General features: G+C 39.9%; 2 protein-coding genes across 5 annotated transcripts in view; both read right to left on the bottom strand.

The window, feature by feature from the left end:
• Nucleotides 1-3,625: 3,625 nt before the first annotated feature.
• LOC124380385 (BOLA class I histocompatibility antigen, alpha chain BL3-7-like) overlaps nucleotides 3,626-21,653 on the bottom strand; it is a 55,186-nt gene continuing 37,158 nt past the window's right edge. For 2 of the 4 annotated variants that reach the window (XM_046841311.1, XM_046841312.1), the window contains exons 7-9: nucleotides 4,096-4,206; nucleotides 3,906-3,938; nucleotides 3,626-3,802 (exon numbers count right to left, since the gene is read on the bottom strand). In XM_046841311.1, coding sequence (XP_046697267.1) covers nucleotides 3,768-3,802; nucleotides 3,906-3,938; nucleotides 4,096-4,206 — 179 coding nt within the window. In that variant the 3' untranslated portion in view covers nucleotides 3,626-3,767. The remainder of the gene's footprint in view (nucleotides 3,803-3,905; nucleotides 3,939-4,095; nucleotides 4,207-21,653) is intronic. The other 2 variants (XM_046841315.1, XM_046841316.1) reach the window with 1 other exon arrangement.
• Nucleotides 4,482-20,410, bottom strand: LOC124380387 (class I histocompatibility antigen, F10 alpha chain-like). The gene is made up of 4 exons (XM_046841319.1): nucleotides 20,205-20,410; nucleotides 9,336-9,596; nucleotides 6,695-6,968; nucleotides 4,482-4,599 (listed from the first exon to the last, which is right to left on the bottom strand). Exons 1-4 carry the CDS (start codon nucleotides 20,275-20,277, stop codon nucleotides 4,512-4,514), a joined length of 696 nt encoding a protein of 231 aa, XP_046697275.1. The 5' UTR covers nucleotides 20,278-20,410; the 3' UTR covers nucleotides 4,482-4,511.

The raw sequence follows: 21,653 nt of genomic DNA, 5'->3' as shown, positions 1-21,653 counted from the left end.
CCCCTCCTTCGTGTTCTCGACAGGTTGAACCCAGCCTCATCCACATAAATGAACCCATGCTGGATCTTCTCTCCATCCATTTGTAAAACTCTCTGAAGAACAGTGTCATGCAACATTGTGTAGTATACAATAGTTCAGTAATTTCACAGGAAAAGGTAACAGAAGTGCTGATAGTTCATATAATACAGTACAGTGAGCAGTTACTGAAACCGTGCAGATGTTTTTGATATGATGATATTTTTACAATACCTATTTTCCAGTCGAAATATTCTTAGATTTGGCTGTATTTGCAGTCCAGCCCCCCTCAGCATCAGGCCGTGGTTGACAACGTGGTCAACCAGTGTTGTGCGGATCTCATTTGTCAGATTCGGTCCTCTTTGAGCACCTACTTGTCTTCCTCTTACTCTTCCTCTACCTCCAGCATGGTCTCCATCTCTTCCTCTTCCTCTGTTGATTCCTCCTCTGTTGACTCCTCATCCTCCCCTTCCTCCTCCTCCTCCTCCTCCTTGTCCCCCTCCTTGTTCTCCTCCTCGTCTTACTCTTTCTCTGACTCCTACCCTTGTGCTTGAAGATCGGTGAACTCACCTGCTGCTTTTATAGTGCTTATACACCTGATTGGTGTGTCTGTAATTAACAAACAAGTGTTTGCACACCTGATGACTGTGTTGAACCAATTGGTTGGACGGTGCAGTAATTTGACAGTCAGTGTTTTGGTATTGCAAGGAAGTGACTTCATGATAGATTTTTGTGTAATGTATGTTAAGTGTGTTTAGTGTTTTGCAAATCACACAAGTGCAACAAGTGTGAGGTTTGACATTGTGCTTATAGTTGTGCAAATATGGGCTGATGTTTTGCCTCTTGAGTGTAAGGTTTTGCTAATAGTGTACTACTTTTAATTTTAGTGTGTAAGCAATCCAAAAAAACTGTAAGATGTAAAGAAAATCTGTATAGAATAATTGATCAAAATTCCACCTGATCACTGCGAGCGATTAGTTTGTTCATACAGGAAGTGTCTTGTAGCTGGCACTACAAGCAAAAGCTCTTCCATCAGGTATTAAACAAAATTTTATTTCAGTTAGTGAGTTCAATACTTTCCCCCTGTGTCATTTCACTTTATACAATATAATATTGCTTTAACTAATCAGATTTGGCAACATCTAGCAATCGTACAATAATATCTGCATTTTCAAGTCCTATATTCATGTTGATTTAATAGCTGTTTTTTTATTATTATTCCACAATGACTGACAGATAAGAAATTGATTTGGTTGCAGAAACATTTACAAGGCCATTTTCAAGATGGACTTTTCAAGAAAATCTGGACATTGTGAGGAAAGGTCGACCAAAACTATTAAAAAGAGTTAAGCTTTTTTGTTGTTGCTGAATTGTGTTTATTGGGTTTACTAACAGTATTCACTCTCACTGTATGAGATTCCTGTCTGTGATGCATCACTGAAGTGTGAAATTAATGACCCCTCCACTTTTCTATTGTAATAATGTCTGGTCAAAAACATGTATACATATTCGTGACCTTTCAATTTGTTTAATCTCATTATTTGACCCATTTCTGCATATTCTTTAGACATTGCACTTAAAATCATACTAAGATTTTGGGTTATTCTTGTGGTGTCCTGCCTTCTACAGCTCCTCTCCTCACTGCTCTTTCCTTAGTTATTTAACCAAGTAAAACATGCAACCCAGCCATTAGTGTTGCACAAGTCAGGTCACTCTTAATGCCGGTCTCAAGCTCGGATAAATGGGAGGGTTGTGTTAGGAAGGACATCCAGTGTAAAACATGTGCCAAATTAAATATGCAGATCACAAATCAGAAATTGGGCTACTGTTGGGTGAAGGTGGAGAAGGAGAGGAGGAAGACGTCTACAGAGACGGCAGGGAAAGGAGAAGTGTAGGAGAGTGGAGGTACAGGTTGGTACTTTGAATGTTGGTACTATGACTGGTAAAGGCAGAGAGGAGCTGATATGATGGAGAGGAGGTTGTTCAACAAGATTTTGGAAGGTGAGAAGATGCCTGAGGAATGGAGAAGGAGTGTGCTGGTACTGATCTTTAAGCATAAGGGAAATGTGCAGACCTGCAGTAAATACAGGGGAATTAAGTTGATCAGTCACACCATGAAGTTATGGGAAAGAGTAGTGGAAGCCAGGCTGAGAGAAGAGGTGACCATCTGTGAGCAGCAGTATGGTTTCATGCTGAGAAAGAGCACCACAGATGCATTATTTGCTTTGAGAATTTTGATGGAGAAGGTCAGAAGGAGTTGCATTGTGTGTTTGTGGATTTAGAGAAAGCGTACGACAGGGTAGAGAGTCGTGGTATTGTATGAGGAAGTCAGGTTTGTCAGAGAAGTATGTGAGGGTGGAGCAGGACATGTATGAGGACAGTGTGACGGCAGTGAAGTGTGCAGTAGGAATGACAGACTGGTTCAAGGTGGAGGTTGGACTGCATCAAGGATCGACTCTGAGCCCTTTCCTGTTTGCAGTGGTGATTTTGAGTCCTTAACTCTGTGTTTTTCTGTCATGTAGCGTTATGTTGTTTTTTGTAGCACCAGGGTTCTGGAGGAACGTCGTTTCATTTCACTGTGTACTGCGTCAGCTATATATAGTTGAAATGACAATAAAAGCTTCTTGAAAGAAGAAGAAGAAGAACCAAGTAAAACATTCATGTTACCATACAGTGCCTAAAGTTTAATTGTCCAACTTTTCACATATTCACCTTATAACACACACAAAAACAATAACAATTTAATGAGTCAATCCTATTGAAAACTACAAGATTTAGAGACTGAACAGAAATCAGACTCTGACCAATCAGAATTAAGGAATCACTTGCGTCATTATTGTTGTAAAAGAGCTAAGGAGTGGCAGTTTAATTTTGAAAGTTATGCTAGAAAAAAAAGTAATTCTGAACTATAATTTATGATGTATAATTACTGATAACAGGCAGCATTAAGCGCCACAGCAAACCTGAACAGTACCGAAGCTCCTGTAAAGGTTTTACATCTCACTTCAATCTATACAAGTAATATTACATGTAACCTTCTATCAGTTTCTCCATGCAGTGCACTTATAAGTAAAATAGTTTCATTCTGTGTGTGCATGTGTGTATATCTCAGAGATAAAAAGAGTAAATGTGGAACTGCTAGTAAAAAACATGTCCTGAAAAGAACAAATATATGAAATATTAATCAGAGTAATGAAAAATAAATGTTTACATACCTGTGACACTTTTAACACACTGTATTTACCAGGTGTGTATATAAAATAAAAGTCTGCAGAAATCAATTACAGCAAGCAAAAATACACGAGTAGTAACAGCAGATTCACAATAAAATATGCTCCATTTATACACAGAACATCGCATCAAACTCGAATGCAGATTGGCAGATAGAATGTGCCTTGAGAAATGTGCCACTGAGGGTTGGTCACCATTGGGGAAACAATGATATATGAAGCAATCCAAAGTCTATAAGTGCAAACAATTATAATTATAATAATATATAATGAATATAATAATTATAAATGGAAAAGTGTGTGTGTGTGTGTGTGTGTGTGTGTATGATCCTCCTCTTCCTCTCCTCCTCTCCTAGAAAAACAGACAGACAGAAAGAGGATGAGTTTTGAGGAGAGATTTAATATGAACACAGACGTTTCTGCTGGATTTTCCCTCCACACACAGATTAATATTCCAGATTACAGTGTAAACATCATCATGTCTTACTCTCTCACTGCAGCAGGATCACACACTCTCACACTTTAGGAGTTATTGGAGGAAGAATCTCCATCAGAGGCTGTAAAACATTCAAATCATCACAAAGTGAAATCAAAACACTGCAGCACATAAACACTGTAGTGGATTTAAACATCATTTATGGATCATAAAGTTTCACTCACAGGCTCTGGATGGAACAGGAACATGTTTGAATCCTGAAACACAGATGATGAACACACATATTAATATCAATATCAGATTGTTGTTGTGTCTAATTTATTAATTAAAAAGATGTGGAATATTCATTAAATAAACTTTTAAGAATTAAAGTGTAAATCTGTTCTCTGAAAACGTTTTCCTTTCTCCACTCACCAGAGTTCTTCTTCTTCCAGACCACAATTCCAGCCACAACAGCAACAAGAACAACGAGAGCTACGACCACACCAACGATGATCCCAATCAGTCCTCCATCTGATCCTCCATCTGTTAAATCATCACAGAGTGTTTATTATCTGCTGCATCAGTAAATCAGTGTTCACTCTGTAAATGTGTAGATTTATAGGAAAGTGTTTCTCCGACCTCTCAGGATTCGCTCTCGCTCACAGGCAGCACTAAATCCTTCTCCAAGCTGCTGTGCTCAATCACACAGGTGTAGGTGTGTTTCTGCAGCTCCTCAGCTGAGACTTTCAGAATGCTCCTCTTCTGGAAGCTTCCATCCTGGTTGGGTAACGTCTCTCTGAGCTCCACATCTTCATACACGTCCTCTCCGTCCTTCTTCCAGAAGATCATCACTGCTTTAGGAAGAAACCTGTAGCATGACACACCACCTCTGGAGAAGACGAGTGTTTCTGGAACACAGATGCTGCAGGACGATCTGCAGAGACATAAATATTTATTCACCATTATTTTTGTAATTATAAATCACACACACACACACACACACACACACACACACACACACACACACACACACACACACACACACACAGTAATTCTCATGAACATATTGGTTGTAATCTGCACTTCACTAAAATCCTGGTTAAGTTTCTATCAGAAGTGAAGCTGAAACTAATAATCAATATAATTGATAATGAAATTATTGATCAGTGAATGTGGTTATTGATTGGATGTGGATATTGATTGGATGTGGTTATTGATTGGATGTGGATATTGATTGGATGTGGTTATTGATTGGATGTGGTTATTGATTGGATGTGGTTATTGATTGGATGTGGTTATTGGATATTGATCAGTGAATGTGGTTATTGATTGGATGTGGTTATTGATTGTATGTGTTGTTATTGATTGGATGTGGTTATTGATTGGATGTGGTTATTGGATATTGATCAGTTTGGCTGCTCAGAGTTCAGTGTGATGTAAAATAACAGGAAATGGTGGAGAGTTCGGGGGTCAACCAGCAGCAGGAAAAGAAAACACAGTGTTGTGAGGGATGAAGGTGGAACATCAGCACGGGGAGTAAAAACTCTAGAATCCTCATCATGTGTAAATGGTGTAGTTTAATGAAGTGATATTGTGTAAAGTGTGTGTTTGTAACTTCAGGAAAGTCGCACTGGATCTGTTCCGTCATCACTCGCGATCATCAGGTCACATGATCAGTTCACTCACAACATCGTGATCATTCAATTAAACACCAAATCTAAAAGCAGCAAATAACAGCAGCAGTAAAGCAGCACTTTTACTTGTATATATAAACATATGCAAATCATTTCATTATTAATTATTAAAAGTTATTAATTATATATTCTAAATAAAATTTTTAAAAATAAACGAAATGTCGTATTATTATTATTATGTTGTATTATATTTTATGTTGATTTTTTAAGTTTGATTGTTAATTTGTCGTCTGTATTTATCATTAAAAACAATACAAATGTTGATTTACACAAATCTCTTCATCTTTTATACTCAAATGCTGTTTTATATTTTTGTTTGTTTACAGAATTAAAGAAACTCAGCAGAAGTGAACAAAGCAGGAATTCCCTCATTCACTCAACAAGCAGATACTTTACGCTTTAAAATATCAAAATTAAAGATTAATCTCAATATGAGACTTTTACATTTTAAACTACACTTTTATATAGAAACACCCTGAATGAAGGTTTATACAGTTATAATAATAAAAAGCAAAACATCTAATGATAAAAAAGTAATTTGTTTTATCTGACTAATTGAAAAATAATAATGTGATGAATTGATTATTAATATAATCACTGGCTGCAGCTCTGAGCAGAATTGTCTCCATTTTACTGATGTATTTTGGAGATTTCTGTAATAAATATAATGAATTATAAGTCAGTAAAGTTATAAAGTGTGTAATGTGTGTTTACACTTTATAACTACTGAATAGATTTTATTTTACATTAATGAACTCAATGAGCTTCACAGTACTGTGACATGAGAAAAAGGGCGGAGCTTCCAGAAGTCACATGAAAATTATCTGTTTGTGTGTGTGTGTGTGTGTGTGTGTGTGTGTGTGTGTGTGTGTGTGAGAGAGAGAGAGAGAGAGAGAGAGAGAACGAGTGTGAGTGTATATATATAAAAGAATAAAATTAGCTGTGCTTGATAGTGTGCTAATGCTATGCTAACTAACGACGTGTGTGTGTGTGTGTGTGTGTGTGTGTGTGTGTGTGTGTGTGAGAGAGAGAGAGAGAGAGAGAGAGAAAGTGTTTGTGTGTGTGTGTGTGACAGAGAGAGAGAGAGTGTGTGTGAGAGAGAGAGAGAGAGTGTGTGTGTGTGTGTGTGTGAGAGAGAGAGAGAGAGAGAGAGAGAGAGTGTGTGTGTGTGTGTGTGTGTGTGTGTGTGTGTGTGTGAGAGAGAGAGAGAGAGAGAGAGAGAGAGAGAGAGAGAGAGAGAGAGAGAGAGAGTGTGTGTGTGTGTGTGTGTGTGTGTGTGTGTGTGTGTGTGTGTGTGTGTGTGTGTGTGTGTGTGTGATGCAGGAACACACGTTACCTTCCTCTCCAGAGTGTGTTTGCCGTAAGTCAGGTATTTCTGTAGCCACTCAGGACAGATGTTCTTCAGGTAATTCTCCTCATTCTTATTAAAGCCAGTATTTGGATCCCACTTGTTCTTGGTGGTCACAGACTCACATGTGGTAGCGACCCAACTCAGAGTGTTCAGATCAAAACTGATAAAATCTTCTCCATCATAACCGTACTGCTCATATCCTCTAACAGTGCCGTCATCATCAACCTCACAGCCGTACATCTTCTGTACTGTGTGAACTCCTGCACACACACACACACACACACACACACACACACACACACAGAGTAATTAGCATAGCGTTAGCTTATTCTATCAAACACTTTATATTGAAGGTTTTGCTGCAATGTACGAGTGCTGGCAACCTCTTCGAAAACAGTCACTTTCTCTGAAGTTCCCCTTTCATTAAGTGGGACTGAGTGAGAAACATAGTGTCTTTTAGAAGATTTACATCCATGATCCTGAAGTAAGAAGAAGAAAAAGAAGAAACCAGGACTTGAATATACATTAACTTTCACAATGGATGGATTTGATTAATATAATCTGTGTCTGGATTAGATGTTTGGTTGTGGACAAGCAGAGCACGTTATGAGCGTGTGTCCATGTCAGAAAAGAAAAGAAAAAATGATGGAGAGATCCAGAATAGAAAATGACAAACCAGAACAATGTTGCAATAAATAAACTACAACCAATGAGATCTTCCCACTCCTGGAGAGAACAGAGGCAAATACCACATCAACCTTCTCCTCACACCCTTCATGCCAAAACTGCTTATTCTGATAAACAATGACGGAAGTGAAACGTCTGAATCTTTTCTCACGTCTGCGTTCGACTACATGCTGCTTCTTCACATCCTCTGTGTCGTGGGAGATTGCGTAAACCTGATTTAATTAAAATAAATTAAAGTTCTACACAATGATGTTAAAAGTGTGTTAAAAGTGAACGGAGGCTTAAACACTCTTGAGAAGGCCACAGGAGAGTGAGATGATGCTCACCATCAGAGATGCTACATGCTAAAGCTACTGAACTCCTGCTTCACACACTGAGAAATGAACTGAGAGGAAAAACATCTCGTCTTTGGGCGTATGCTGGTGACATCGTCCTGATGATGAACAAACACGGTGAGGAACATCATTAACATGACTGCTGAATGACCATGAGAAAAATCTCTTCTACAAAAGTCAACTGGAGAAAAAGAAACTGGAAAGTGGTGAAGAAACACACCAACACTCCCAGAAAGACGTGTCTGGACAAGAGAAGGTTTAAATACCTAAACGTGTACCAAGATAACAAATCCTTCATCCAAAAGAACTGGGAAGGAACCACTGAACAGATAACAGGACTTGTGGAAAATGGTTCTGTTTCAGAATGTCATGTAGAAGGTCGTGTACTGATTATTAATGATCCAGCAGTCTCCTCTCTGTGGTAGAACATCACCCGTGTCCACCTGAAACTAGAGCTGGGAGAAGAAATCCAAGTGATACTAGTGGACTTGTTCTGGGACAAACTGCACTGGTTACCGTGAAGCTTCTCTATGTTCCTCAAGAAGATGTTGGTCAGGGTTTAGTGCACCTACAGAGCAGGATCACTGCATTTCATCTCAACTTTCTACACAAGTTCCTGGAGCTCAACCTGCTTCAGCTGGAACACAGTCACCAGTGTGATTCTAAAGACTCTGGAACATCTAAAACTGAAAAAACTTTATTTCTGATGGACCCAAAAAGACTTGATGTCTCGTGTCTCCAGATTTTGAAAAGACTTTGATAAAAATCAAATGCTGCTTCCCTCTGCTGGCTGCTGGAGGAACCACTGATCCATAGAACACGTCTAGACGTAAACCCTTCTTAAATCTGGAGTAATCACATTCAGTCAGCTGGTGAACATTGCTGAACCAACCTTCTAAAATGTGCGTATGTTTATTTGTAAGTGTGTGTTTACGTCTCCACTCTGTGTGTGTGTGTGTGTGTGTGTGTGTGTGTGTAATCTTTTTTATTCTGTTTTATTCTCTCACAAATTTTAATCATCTGATATTAAATATCTGATATTAAACTTTATATTTATATAAATCTATATTTATTTATTTATTTTCTATTTGTAAATAAAGTTTAAATAAACAGTGATGATAATGATGACTTTTTTTTCCAGGTTTTAACTTTTATAAGGAAAAAATATATTCTTCATATTTTTTATAAACTGCCACAATGTGAATATATGTGTGTGTGTGTGTGTGTGTGTGTGTGTGTGTGTGTGTGTGTGAGAACAGAAAGTGCTTTGAAGAAAAGTTTGAGCTGAAACAGTGAAACTGCAGCACTGATCAGACTGAAACACACCTGGAGCTGATCTGATTTATTTTAATTAATTAATTAATTAATTTGTTTATTTATTTATCACTTCTAAAGTTTATATTTAGTGTTTATTAGTGAAAATGTATTTAGTTTGTTTTCCTAGATTATTAAATACAAATGTGAGATAAAAGGAAGTTTTTCCTTTTTCTTATCAGTCTTCAAATTTAAACAGAACAAAACAACTACAGTAAAACCTTTACATCTTTTACTGTACTTCTGAAATCTAAACTGTTCGTGTGTGTGTGTGTGTGTGTGTGTGTGTACCTGTAGTCTGATTGAAGCGCTGCATTAGAATTGCCACGTTGACTTTGAAGCTCTCCTGATGCATCTGCATAATCTGTGTCTGTCTGTTCCAGTAATCTTCTCCCTCATTGTTTTGGATCCACTCTGTCTTTGTGATCATTTTCCTGATGTTACTGTCGTAATATTCAATCTGCTGTCCATCCACCTGACCAACAACAGTGAACTCTGGGAAATGTATTCCTGGTGTAACTGCAGTGTAGACGTACTGCAGAGAGTGTTTCACTGTCAAATAATAAACACACACATTAACACACTAATACAACACACACACACACACACACACACACACACACACACACACACACACACACACCCCGGCGTTTCCAATAGCTCAAGTCGTCTCCTCTCCAAGGAAAATACACTGAATAAAGCCTTATTATATCTTTACATACTCTTTTATTATGTTTTTATACAAGATTTGTTATTTAGAAATGTATTTTCCAATTTAATAACATAAAACATAAAAACGGGGTCATTTTGAGGGTTGGAACGGATTAATGCCATTTTAAGTATTTTAATATGAAAACTGATTTGATGTGCGAGCAAATTGAGATATGAGCTCGTCCACGGAACCAATTAAACTCGTAGGTCAAGGTACCACTGTATTTCTCTGGGGAGTTTATCTTTTGTCATTGTCATGCGCCACCGGTGAAAGTTTTTCTCCTGATGCCGTGCAGCTCAGAACACAGGTGAAGTGCGTTTTTTTCGTTTCCGTTCGGACATTTTATTGGTCTAATGTTATGGGGTTCAGTTTTTTGGCTTGAAGTTTGTGAAACCGGGAAAAACCCAGAAAAATCCATAAATTAACCGCTTCATTGTTTAAGCCGGGTTCAAAACATGGGGAAAAAAGTAGCGACTTATAGTCCGAAAAATACAGTCTTACACTTACACTCTCTCACTCTACACACACTCTGCTTTTATTGTGAAGTCTTTTATTAATGATTTTAATCCTATAATCATCTGATACAAAAACACATCACTGTACATTCATCACTTTATTATTATTGTACTCTGAGAAACATCTATAAATCATATAATAATAATAATAATAATCTTCTTCTTCTTTGGCTTCTCCCATTAGTGGTCTCCACAGCGGATCATCCGTCTCCATACCACCATGTCCTCTACATCTGCCTCTTTCACACCAACTACCTGCATGTCTTCCCTCACCAAGTCGATGAACCTCCTCTTTTCCTCCTTCCTGGTGTCTCCATCCTCAGCATTCTTCTACCAGTATAACTCATGTCCCTCCTCTACACATGTTCAAACCATCTCAAAACATCCTACATGTGCTGTCCTCTAATAAACTCATTTCTAATCCTGTCCATCGTCGTCACTCCCAACAAACATCTCAACATCTTCAGCTCTGCTACCTCCAGCTCCACCTCCTGTCTTTTACTCAATGCCACTGTCTCTAAACCATACAACATCTCAGGTCTCACCACAGTCCTATAAACTTTCCCTTTACAGATACTCTTCTATCACAAATCACTCCTGCTATCACTCTTCCCCACCCACTCCACCCTGCCTGCACTCTTTCTTTACTTTCATTACTTTGCACTGTTGACCCCAGGTACCTGAACTCCTCCACCTTCTCCACCTCTTCTCCCTGCAACCGCACCACTCCACTGCCCTCCTCTCATTCACACACATGTACTCTGTCTTACTCCTACTGACTTTCATTCCCCTTCTCTCCAGCGCATATCTCCACCTCTCCAGGCTCTTCTCAACCTGCTCTCTACTCTCACCACAAATCACAATATCATCCACAAAATCATAGTCCAGGAGACTCCTGTCTGACCTCGTCCGTCAACCTGTCCATCACCACTGCAAACAGGAAAGGGCTCAGGGCCCATCCTTGATGCAGTCCAACCTTCACCTTGAACCAGTCTGTTGTTCCTACTGCACACTTCACTGCTGTCACACTGTCCTCATACATGTCCTGCACCACCCTCACATACTTCTCTGACACACCTGACTTCCTCATACAATACCACAACTCCTCTCTCCACCCTGTCGTACGCTTTCTAAATCCACAAACACACAATGCAACTCCTTCTGTCCTTCTCTATACTTCTACATCAACATTCTCAAAGCAAATAATAATCTGTGGTGCTCTTCCTCAGAATGAAACCATACTGTTGCTCACAGATGGTCACCTCTTCTCTCAGCCTGGCTTCCACTACTCTTTCCCATAACTTCATGGTGTGACTGATCAACTTAATTCCCCTGTAGTTACTGCAGGTCTGCACATCTCCTTATTCTTAAAGATCAGTACCAGCAAACTCCTTCTCCATTCCTCAGACATCTTCTCACCTTCCAAAATCCTGTTATACAATCTGGTTAAAAACTCCACTGCATCGCTCCTAAACATCTCCACGCCTCTACCGGTATGTCATCTGGTCCAACCGACTTTCCACTCTTCATCCTCTTAATCGCTGCTCTCACTTCCTCCTTACTAATCCTATCTACATCCTGCTTCACCAACTCCACATCCTCCAACCTTCTCTCTGTGATTTTCCTCATTCATCAGCTGCTCAAAATACTCCTCCACCTTCTCAACACACTCTCCTCACTAGTCAACACATTTCCCTCTCCATCCTTTATTGCTCTAACTTGCAGTACATCCTTCCCAGCTCGGTCCCTCTGCCTGGACAATCACTACAAATCTTTTTCTCCTTCCTTAGTGTCCAACCTCTTATACAGCTCCTCTTATGCCTTTTCCTTGGCTTTCGCCACATCCCTCTTTACCTGCTGCTGCATCTCCTTGTTCTCCTGCTTACTTTTCTTATCACTCTGTCTATCCCACTTCTGTTTCTCCAACCTCTTTCTCCTTATGCTCTCCTGCACTTCCTCATTCCACCACCATGTCTCCTTGTCTTGCTTTCTATTTCCAGATGTCACACCAAGTACTTTTCTAGCTGCCTCCCTCATCACTCCTGCAGTAGTTCCCCAATCATCCAGCACCTCTTTACCACCACCAAGCCCCTGTCTGACCTCTTCCCTGAACCTCACACTACACTCTTCCTCCTTCAGTTTCCACCATCTTATTCTTCTTTCAGTCCTCACTCTCCTCCTCTTCTTCTTCACCGCCAAAACCATCCTACAGACCACCATCCGATGCTGTCTAGCTACACTGTCCCCTGCCAACACCTTACAGTCTCCAATCTCCTTCAGGTTGCATCTCCTGCATAGTACATAGTCCACCTGTGTGCACCTTCCTCCACTCTTATCGTCACCCTATGATCATCCTTCTTCTCAAAATACGTGTTCACCACTGCCATTTCCATCCTTTTTGTGAAATCTACCACCATCTGCCCTTCCACATTCCTCTCCTTAAGGCCATACCTACCATCACCTTCTCATCACCTCTGTTCCCTTCACCTACATGCACATTAAAGTCTGCCCCAATCACCAATCTTTCATTTCTAGGTTCACCTTCTACCACTTCATCTAATCTTTCCTTTTCCTCCATCTCACAACCCACTTGTGGAGCAGAAGCACTGATGACATTTATCATCATCCCTTCAACTCCCAGCTTCACGTACATCACTCTATCAGAAACTCTCTTCACCTCCACTACACTCTTACTGTACTCTTCCTTCAGAATCCCCCTACACTATTTCTCTTTCCATCCACACCATGATAAAACAGTTTAAACACCTCCAATGTTCCTGCTCTTACTCCCTTTCCACTTGGTCTCCTGAACACTCAGCATCTCTACCTTTCTCCTCTCCATCATATCAGCTCCCTCTCTCCCTTTACCAGTCATAGTACCAACATTTAAGCCAACAGTAGCCCAATTTACACCGGTACCCTGTCAGCTAACGATACCTGTGGCGGTCGTTGTTAACCCGGCCTCGACCGATCCGCTATAATAATAATAATAAATCTGTGAAGCCTGACATCAGATTATTAACAGAAAAGTATATATTTTGGAAACTGAAGTGTTTACTGGTCTTTAAAATAAATTAAAAATCACAATAAATTACCAAATACAAATGTGATTTTTCTTTTGTATGATATTTGAATTTACTGACCACAACAATTGTTATTTTATTACAAAAACAAAGATGGCTTATTGTATTTGAAATGTTCACTCTTCATCTTCATCATCACCCTCCTCATCATCATCATCTTCCTCTATCTGCTCTAAATCACTTAAATTTCCATCCATAAACATACCAATCACAATTTAACAGTTTATTTACATCTGAAAATATACAGAAATAATAATCGTGAATTCTGAATTTATTCTCTGAATTAGTAAAATAACATTTAGATTATAATATTTATTTATTTATTTATTTATTTTACTGAAAAGACAAATATTTACAAACTACAATATCAGATTGGATGCACAAATATCACAAATATTTCATTTCAACTGGTATCGAATCAGTTAAAAATAATTTTAAGATGATCATTTACTGATTTTTACGGAAACATGGCTCAACAACAACATTCCCAGCAGCGCCATTGAGCTCGGGTGTCCCAGTGTTTTTCGGGCGGACAGGACGGCAGAGGACTCTAATAAGCGCAGAGGTGGAGGTCTGTGCATGGACTCTACTGTTACTGAAAGTCCTCACTCTGTTCATTTAGAGTATTTGATGATTAAGTGCAGAAGCTTTTATTTACCGAGATAATTCTCAGCCATTGTTGTGACTGCAGTGTACATTTCGCCAGATGCTAATGCTAAGCTAGCTATGGAGGAACTGCATGCAGCTATCAGCAAACAGCAGTCTGCACATCCTGAAGGAGCTATCATTGTTGCTGGAGATTTCAACCACTCCAACCTGAGATCTGTTTTTCAAAAATTTCACCGCAATGTCTCCTGCTCCACCAGAGGGGACAAAACACTGGACCAGGTGTACACAAACATACCCCTCCTCCACTTGGGTCAGTCTGATCACCTCTCTTTGTTCATGCTACCCAAATACACACCACTGATCAAACGTGTGAAACCAGCTCTGAGGAAAGTAAAGGTATGGCCAGAGGGGGCTATTTTCAGTTTCAGGATACTGACTGGAACATGTTCGCCTCACAGGCCACACTGGACTCTCACACAGACATGGACACTTACACATCATCTGTTTTGGACCATATTAACACATGCATTGACAATGTCACACACGTGAAATGCTTTCCAAACCAGAAGCCATGGATGAACTCTGAAGTCCATCTCCTGTTGAAAGCAAGAGATGCTGCGTTTAAATCTGGCAGTGCAGAGGACTACAGCAGAGCCAGGGCCAACCTGAAAAGGGGCATCAGGAAAGCAAAACTCACATTCAAACTCCACATAGAAGAGCACTTTCCCACTTCTGACCCCAGACGCATGTGGAAAGGCATCCAGACCATCACAGACTACAAACCTACAGCTCGAACTCAACCAACCAACTGTGCCTTCCAACTGGACAAGCTCAATCACTTTTTTGCTCGTTTTGACCAAAGCACAGGACATTACACAACAACCACGGACTCTTCTACTGCTTACAGCCCACTTTCAATTTAAACAACTGACGTCTATTCAGTGTTCAGCAGAGTGGATGCACGAAAGGCAGCTGGCCCAGATGGCATACCGGGACGTGTTCTCAGAGCATGTGCTGGACAACTGGCACAGGTTTTTACTGACATTTTCAATCTGTCACTGGCCCAAGCCACGGTACCAACATGCCTGAAGACCACTACTATCATACCAGTGCCTAAGCACTCAGCTGCTAAATGCGTGAATGACTTTCGCCCAGTTGCACTCACCCCCATTGCTATGAAGTGCTTTGAGAAACTGGTCCTGAATGACCTCACTGCGGGCCTACCACCTACACTGGACCCATACCAGTTTGCCTATCGCCCGAACAGGTCAACAGAGGATGCAGTTTCCACAGCTCTTCATTCTGCTCTCACCCACCTGGATAAAAGCAACACATACATCAGAATGCTGTTCATTGACTTTAGCTCTGCGTTCAATACAGTCCTCCCCACTGTACTGATCACTAAGCTCAGTGAACTGGGTATCTGCACCTCCACTTGCAGATGGATTCCGGACTTTCTCACCAACAGACCTCAATCTGTCAGGTTGGGCAACCAGGTATCCTCAACCCTCATTCTGAACACTGGCATACCGCAGGGCTGTGTTCTGAGCCCACTGCTCTACTCCCTGTTCACCCACGATTGTGCTCCTCTGTATAACTCCAACATCTTCATCAAGTATGCAGATGACACCATCGTGGTTGGCCAGATTGACAACAATGACGAATCGGCCTACAGGGAAGAGATCCATAATCTAGCAGCGTGGTGTGCTACCAACAAACTGACTCTCAACGCCACGAAGACTAAAGAGCTCATTGTGGACTTTCGGAAATCCAACAGCAGGAGACATCTACCTATCAACATTGATGGAGCTGAGGTAGAACGAGTCTCCAGCTTTAAGTTCCTTGGAGTTCACATCTCTGAGGATCTGACATGGCAGCAGAATACTTCAGCCCTGGTTAAAAAAGCACAACAGCACCTGTACTTCTTGAGAAGTCTCAAGAAATCTCATCTGTCCCCGGGGATTTTAATGAGCTTCTACCGCTGCATCATTGAGAGCATCCTGACCAACTCCATCACCGTATGGTACGGAGGCTCTACTGTGTGTGAACATAAAGCCCTGCAAAGGGTGGTCAAAACCGCCCAACGCATCACTGGCACCCAACTACCTGCCAGTGAACACCTTCACCACAGCAGATGTCTGCGCAGCGCTCACAGCATCATCAAGGACTCTTCACATCCCAGTCATAAACTGTTTAACCTCCTTCCATCACGAAGGAGATACAGGAACTTACGCACCAGAACCAGCAGGATCAGGGACAGCTTTTTTCCATCCACCATCACACTACTGAACTCTACACTACACCGCTAATCACTACACAACATCCACCATCACACTACTGAACTCAACACTACACCGCTAAATCACTACAAAACAAACATAAACAAAAGACTGTATATAACCTCTGTACAATACATGTACATACTACATAGAATATCTTTTTCACTCCTCAGAACATCTGCACTTTTATATCTGTATGTATCTTTATCATTACTGTACATTCTGCCCAACATTTCACATTCATTTGTGTACATAACCTGTGTGTATGTATATATATATATATATATATATATATATATATATATATATATATATATATATATATATACAACTACAGTGGAACCCGGTTATATCGATGTCCTAGGGGGTCGCCAAAAAGCATTGAGGTAACCGATGATCGAGATAAACGAAAATCAAAATGGCGGCAGTATATTAACGTGCTTGAAATTTCTTTATGTACATGATGTGCGTTAATAAATGAGAATGTGCATGCACGTGTTTTTGGAGGGTTTTTTTACACAACAGCGTTGCTGCGATTTGTTTAGCATCATCACCAGCTCCTATTTTAACTTCCACACTCTCACTGTCCGTTATTGTTGGTATATGTTGGTTCACGGCGGTCGTTGTTATCGCGCATGCGTATCCCGCACGTGTCTTCCCACCGCACTCTCTCAACGGCTGCGCTTTTCTTCCCAAAGTGCAACAAAAGGCATATGTGCACTAACTAACAGCAGAGATTCACCAGTATACAATACAACACCTGGAGCAGCTGTAAGACTTGATTTTTCCGCCACTTCATGAAGTTCTTCTGCTGCTGCACCGAGATAACCGATGTTAAATGGCAAATTTTTCCCCCTTGTGCTCGAGATATCAGGGTTCGGCGACATAAAAAAAGTCGACATAACCGATAAAAAATGCTTAGAAAAAGCGAGAATTTGGCGGTTCCACTTCAAAAACGTCGACTTAATAGGGTTGTCGAGGTAACCGAGGTCGAGATAACCGGGTTCCACTGTATATATATATGTTTAGTAGACTGTTTATTCGACTTGCTAATTACTCTTCAATGCCACAGCCTTAAGAACCATTCCTGTACTTCTTAATTATGTCCATATGTCTCTGCACTGTTACTGCCTTATATTTATTCACTGTACATATGTTTATATTTTTTATATATATATATATATATATATATATATATATATATATATATATATATATATATATATATTTATATAGTCGACTGTTTATTTAGCTGCTAATTCTAAAATGCCATTTTTTTTTTTTCCAAGTCCAGTACATAATACTGATAAACTGTGTGTGTGTGTGTGTGTGTGTGTGTGTGTGTGTGTGTGTGTGTGTGTGGTCCCTTAAGGTGGTGTATGCTGCGTCCCACTTGGTGGTGCTGCTTACTGGACAGAATTCATTATCCTGCCAGTACTGGCATAATTTCCTTTAAGAAACTGGTAGAAAGCATCATTAAGGAAAGAACTGTTACATTTCCAGTAAGAAGATTTGGGGGTTGTAAATTGTGTTAAATGTAAATGCACTGGGTTGTGGTCCGAAAGAACCACTGGACCAATTTCACAGGATCTTACACAATTAACAAATCTGGAAGGCAAGAATAGATCAATACAAAAGAACTGTATAATATAACCAGCTCTCCTACACATAAACAATATGGACTGCAGCAGAGGAAGCATTCATTTCCCAACTGTCCCTCAACACAATCTAGCAGGGTAGGGAGAGGGTTAGGACACTACTTTCACTCCAAATAAGTGAAGTGTGATTGTAGGCCAGCACCAGCACCAGCACCAACACCAGCCTCTTCTTCTTCTCCTTCTCTTTCACATCCAGCGGGTTTTTCAAAGCGGAAAAAAACTATAAGCTGCCATCTTGTTCAGGGTCACGTGACCACCCCTTATGTTTTTAGGTGTATTGTGAGTAAAATTATGGATTTATAAGATCTGAATTCAGTTTAAGTTTGTATTTATATTTTACACAGCGTCCCCATTTTTTTGGAATAGTGTTTGTAAATAAATGTACAGACAGTAAAGATGACAGAACTCACCTGCAGTGTTGGGGTAACGTGTTACAAATACCGTGCGTTACGTAATAATATGACTTTTCTGGAGTAACGAGTAAAGTAGCGCGTTACTTTATAAATGTACACATTAATATCTGAGTTACTTTTTAAAAAAAGTAATGCGAGTTACTTTTCAGTTAAATTATTTTGCATAAAAAATCAATACTGAATTAAAATGAACGTAGAATCGCGCAGTCACACGTGCGAGCCGCGGGAACAGAAGCTGGTCAGAAGCGGAGATGGCAAACCAGAGCATTACATCACTGTGATGGACATGCCCCCCCCATCCGAGGGTTGTCCCCCCCAAAAAAATTTTTTTTTTTTTAAATCGCACTCTCCATTATATGTATTCCCTATTATATAAAAATATATGTATGTATACCTAAAATAATTGTGTAAGTAGGAAAAAAACCCGCAAAACTGCATTTAGAAACAGTTGAGTTCCCCCCTCCCCTTCCTCACAGTGGTTTGACCCACTGCCTGCTTTCCCAGTTCATCTCACCTTCTCTACACACACGAGTCAGGTGTGTGTTCATCTCACCTTCTCTACACACACGAGTCAGGTGTGTGTTCATCTCACCTTCTCTACACACACGAGTCAGGTGTGTGTTCATCTCACCTTCTCTACACACACAGGTCAGGTGTGTGTTCATCTCACCTTCTCTACACACACGAGTCAGGTGTGTGTTCATCTCACCTTCTCTACACACACGAGTCAGGTGTGTGTTCATCTCATCTTCACTACACACACGAGTCAGGTGTGTGTTCATCTCACCTTCTCTACACACACGAGTCAGGTGTGTGTTCATCTCACCTTCTCTACACACACGAGTCAGGTGTGTGTTCATCTCACCTTCTACACACACGAGTCAGGTGTGTGTTCATCTCACCTCTACACACACGAGTCAGGTGTGTGTTCATCTCACCTTCTCTACACACACGAGTCAGGTGTGTGTTCATCTCACCTTCTACACACACGAGTCAGGTGTGTTCATCTCACCTTCTCTACACACACGAGTCAGGTGTGTGTTCATCTCACCTTCTCTACACACACGAGTCAGGTGTGTGTTCATCTCACCTACTCTACACACACACGAGTCAGGTGTGTGTTCATCTCACCTTCACTACACACACGAGTCAGGTGTGTGTCTGCGGCTCAATTAATGTTTAACTCCATTAACTAGTGTATTTTAATCACTTTAAATAAAGCGATTCTCTTTAATGTAGATGATTTAGACTCATTCATAAATTAGTTGCGGAAGAAATGCTGATTACGTATGTAATTGTCCATGAATCTGCTCTATTAGTGATTAAAATATCACTTATCTAGTGAACGTTAGCTTGTGTACAGTAGCTTGTAGCATAGCACACTGACACTTCCACACCAAAGCCGTTTCTCATGCAGTGTTTTATTTGGGACGATAATGTTAATTTAACATTAACACATAATTAGCATATTGTTTATCTGTGCATTTACTAAATGAGCACTGTGCTACATCTGAACACCACACTGTAATTTTATAATCAATTTCTATTCTGTTATTAAATGTCTTCATTCATTTGTAAATAAAATGTTAAACATTTTTTAATTCCTTGTTTTTATTGTTGTGATTATTTTTTTTATGATAGTTTTACTTTATTTACGTAAAGCAGTTTGAATTATGATTGTAATTGACGCAGTCTCTGTGCTACAATAATAATGATAGAAACAAAGTTTTTCACTGTGGGGACACTGTGTCTTTATACTGGAAGTACAATTTGACTGTATTATTTGTGTCCCCCTTCAAAAATTGCTCATGAGAAATTTTATATGTAATATCCCCCCTACTGTTAAATGAAATTTACGCCCATGAACGTAACTTTACCCAACACTGCTCACCTGCTGATGAAAGCTGAAGAGTAAATAGGAGAAAGATCAGAGTTTCCATTACTGATCTGCAGCGCGCCATCATTCACTTCCTCTACACTTTCCTCTAATATTATATTCAACTTACATTTTAACTCTCTTTAACCCGGTATTTAACTCGGTTTACTCGGTAAAACAGATCCAAATCCTCCTGCTCTTCCGGCGTTTACTGAGTACAAGTTGCTGTTTTAACCTGAGAGTTTGGGGGCGGAGCAACAAGTGAGGGAAAGTATTATTATCATATCGCCCCAGTTTGGGCCAATCAGAATAGAGAATTTAGTCTCGCGGATCATCTGTATTCGTGATCCGCATGTTTGACTTGGCACAAGTGTTTACGCTGGATGCCCTTCCTAACGCAAACTTACCTATTTATCCGGGCTTAAATGCATTTAGTATTATCTTTACAAAATGAATTTAGTTTGTTTACATTGTTTACGAGGAACTTCGTGTCAAGAGACTCACTGAGCCACACATCTGAGATATGTTTAAATGGGAATTCTAAACTATTAGAAGAAGCTAAACCTATAACACAGTCCACAGTCTGGGAAAACATTGAACATCTGGGATTTTATTTACATTTAGAAGACAGAATAAGAAAGAAAGAGAAAGAAATAAAAAAACTCATATGAGCTTCACTAGTCCAGTGATAATGTTGACTGGCCGTGTTTAGCAAGACTAGAGGTGAGGTCTGAATCCTGTGGGGCACTGTGGCAGGGTAGTTGGTGGACTTGGTTTGAGTATTACAGTAACCGTTTATCTCTAGAAATATTTACACACAACGTTACACACAACACTGATAGTGTTTACAGAGGGTACAGTGTGGAGTTTGCACAATGAGGTGAGAAACAAAACACATTCAGTGAGCAGGACAGATTCTGACAAACTCAAACCAGTCTGCTATCAACAACATGCTACAAATAATTAGATCATTGCTGAATGTGCAGGTTCACATCCATCCTAATAAACTGCACTGCACCATATCTAGATTAGAAATGTGTAAATAAAGACTACTGCTGATTTCCCTTTAAAAACAATAACACGCTTCTAAAACCACTGATAAAATGTGGCACTGAAGAGACTTTTCACCAAATTTCACCTCCCAGGTAAAGAGGGGACAAGAAGCCCAGGGTAAAACTGATAGAACTAAAGAAATACACAGTTTAGATGATAGAAATCAAAGAAGAATTTTAGATACTTACATGCTTAATTCTGTGCTTTATGGAAGAGCAATAAGAAAAAAGCCCAGAAGATCTCATTATACTGCAAACACTATGGTGATGTTTAAAAGCTGCCTGGGACCTGTTTATAAACCATATAGACTGGTACATCTGTGATTGTGTTCTTACAGTTTTTTTGGATTGCTTAAGCACGATTTTCAAAAACAGGGCTCGTGTTTTCAAAACACTACACACAATTAGCACA

Source organism: Silurus meridionalis, chromosome 27 (assembly GCF_014805685.1).
Source record: "Silurus meridionalis isolate SWU-2019-XX chromosome 27, ASM1480568v1, whole genome shotgun sequence".
NCBI classification, from domain to species: domain Eukaryota; kingdom Metazoa; phylum Chordata; class Actinopteri; order Siluriformes; family Siluridae; genus Silurus; species Silurus meridionalis.
Note: the sequence above shows the minus strand (reverse complement) of the source record. Positions and strands in the feature narration are given on the sequence as shown.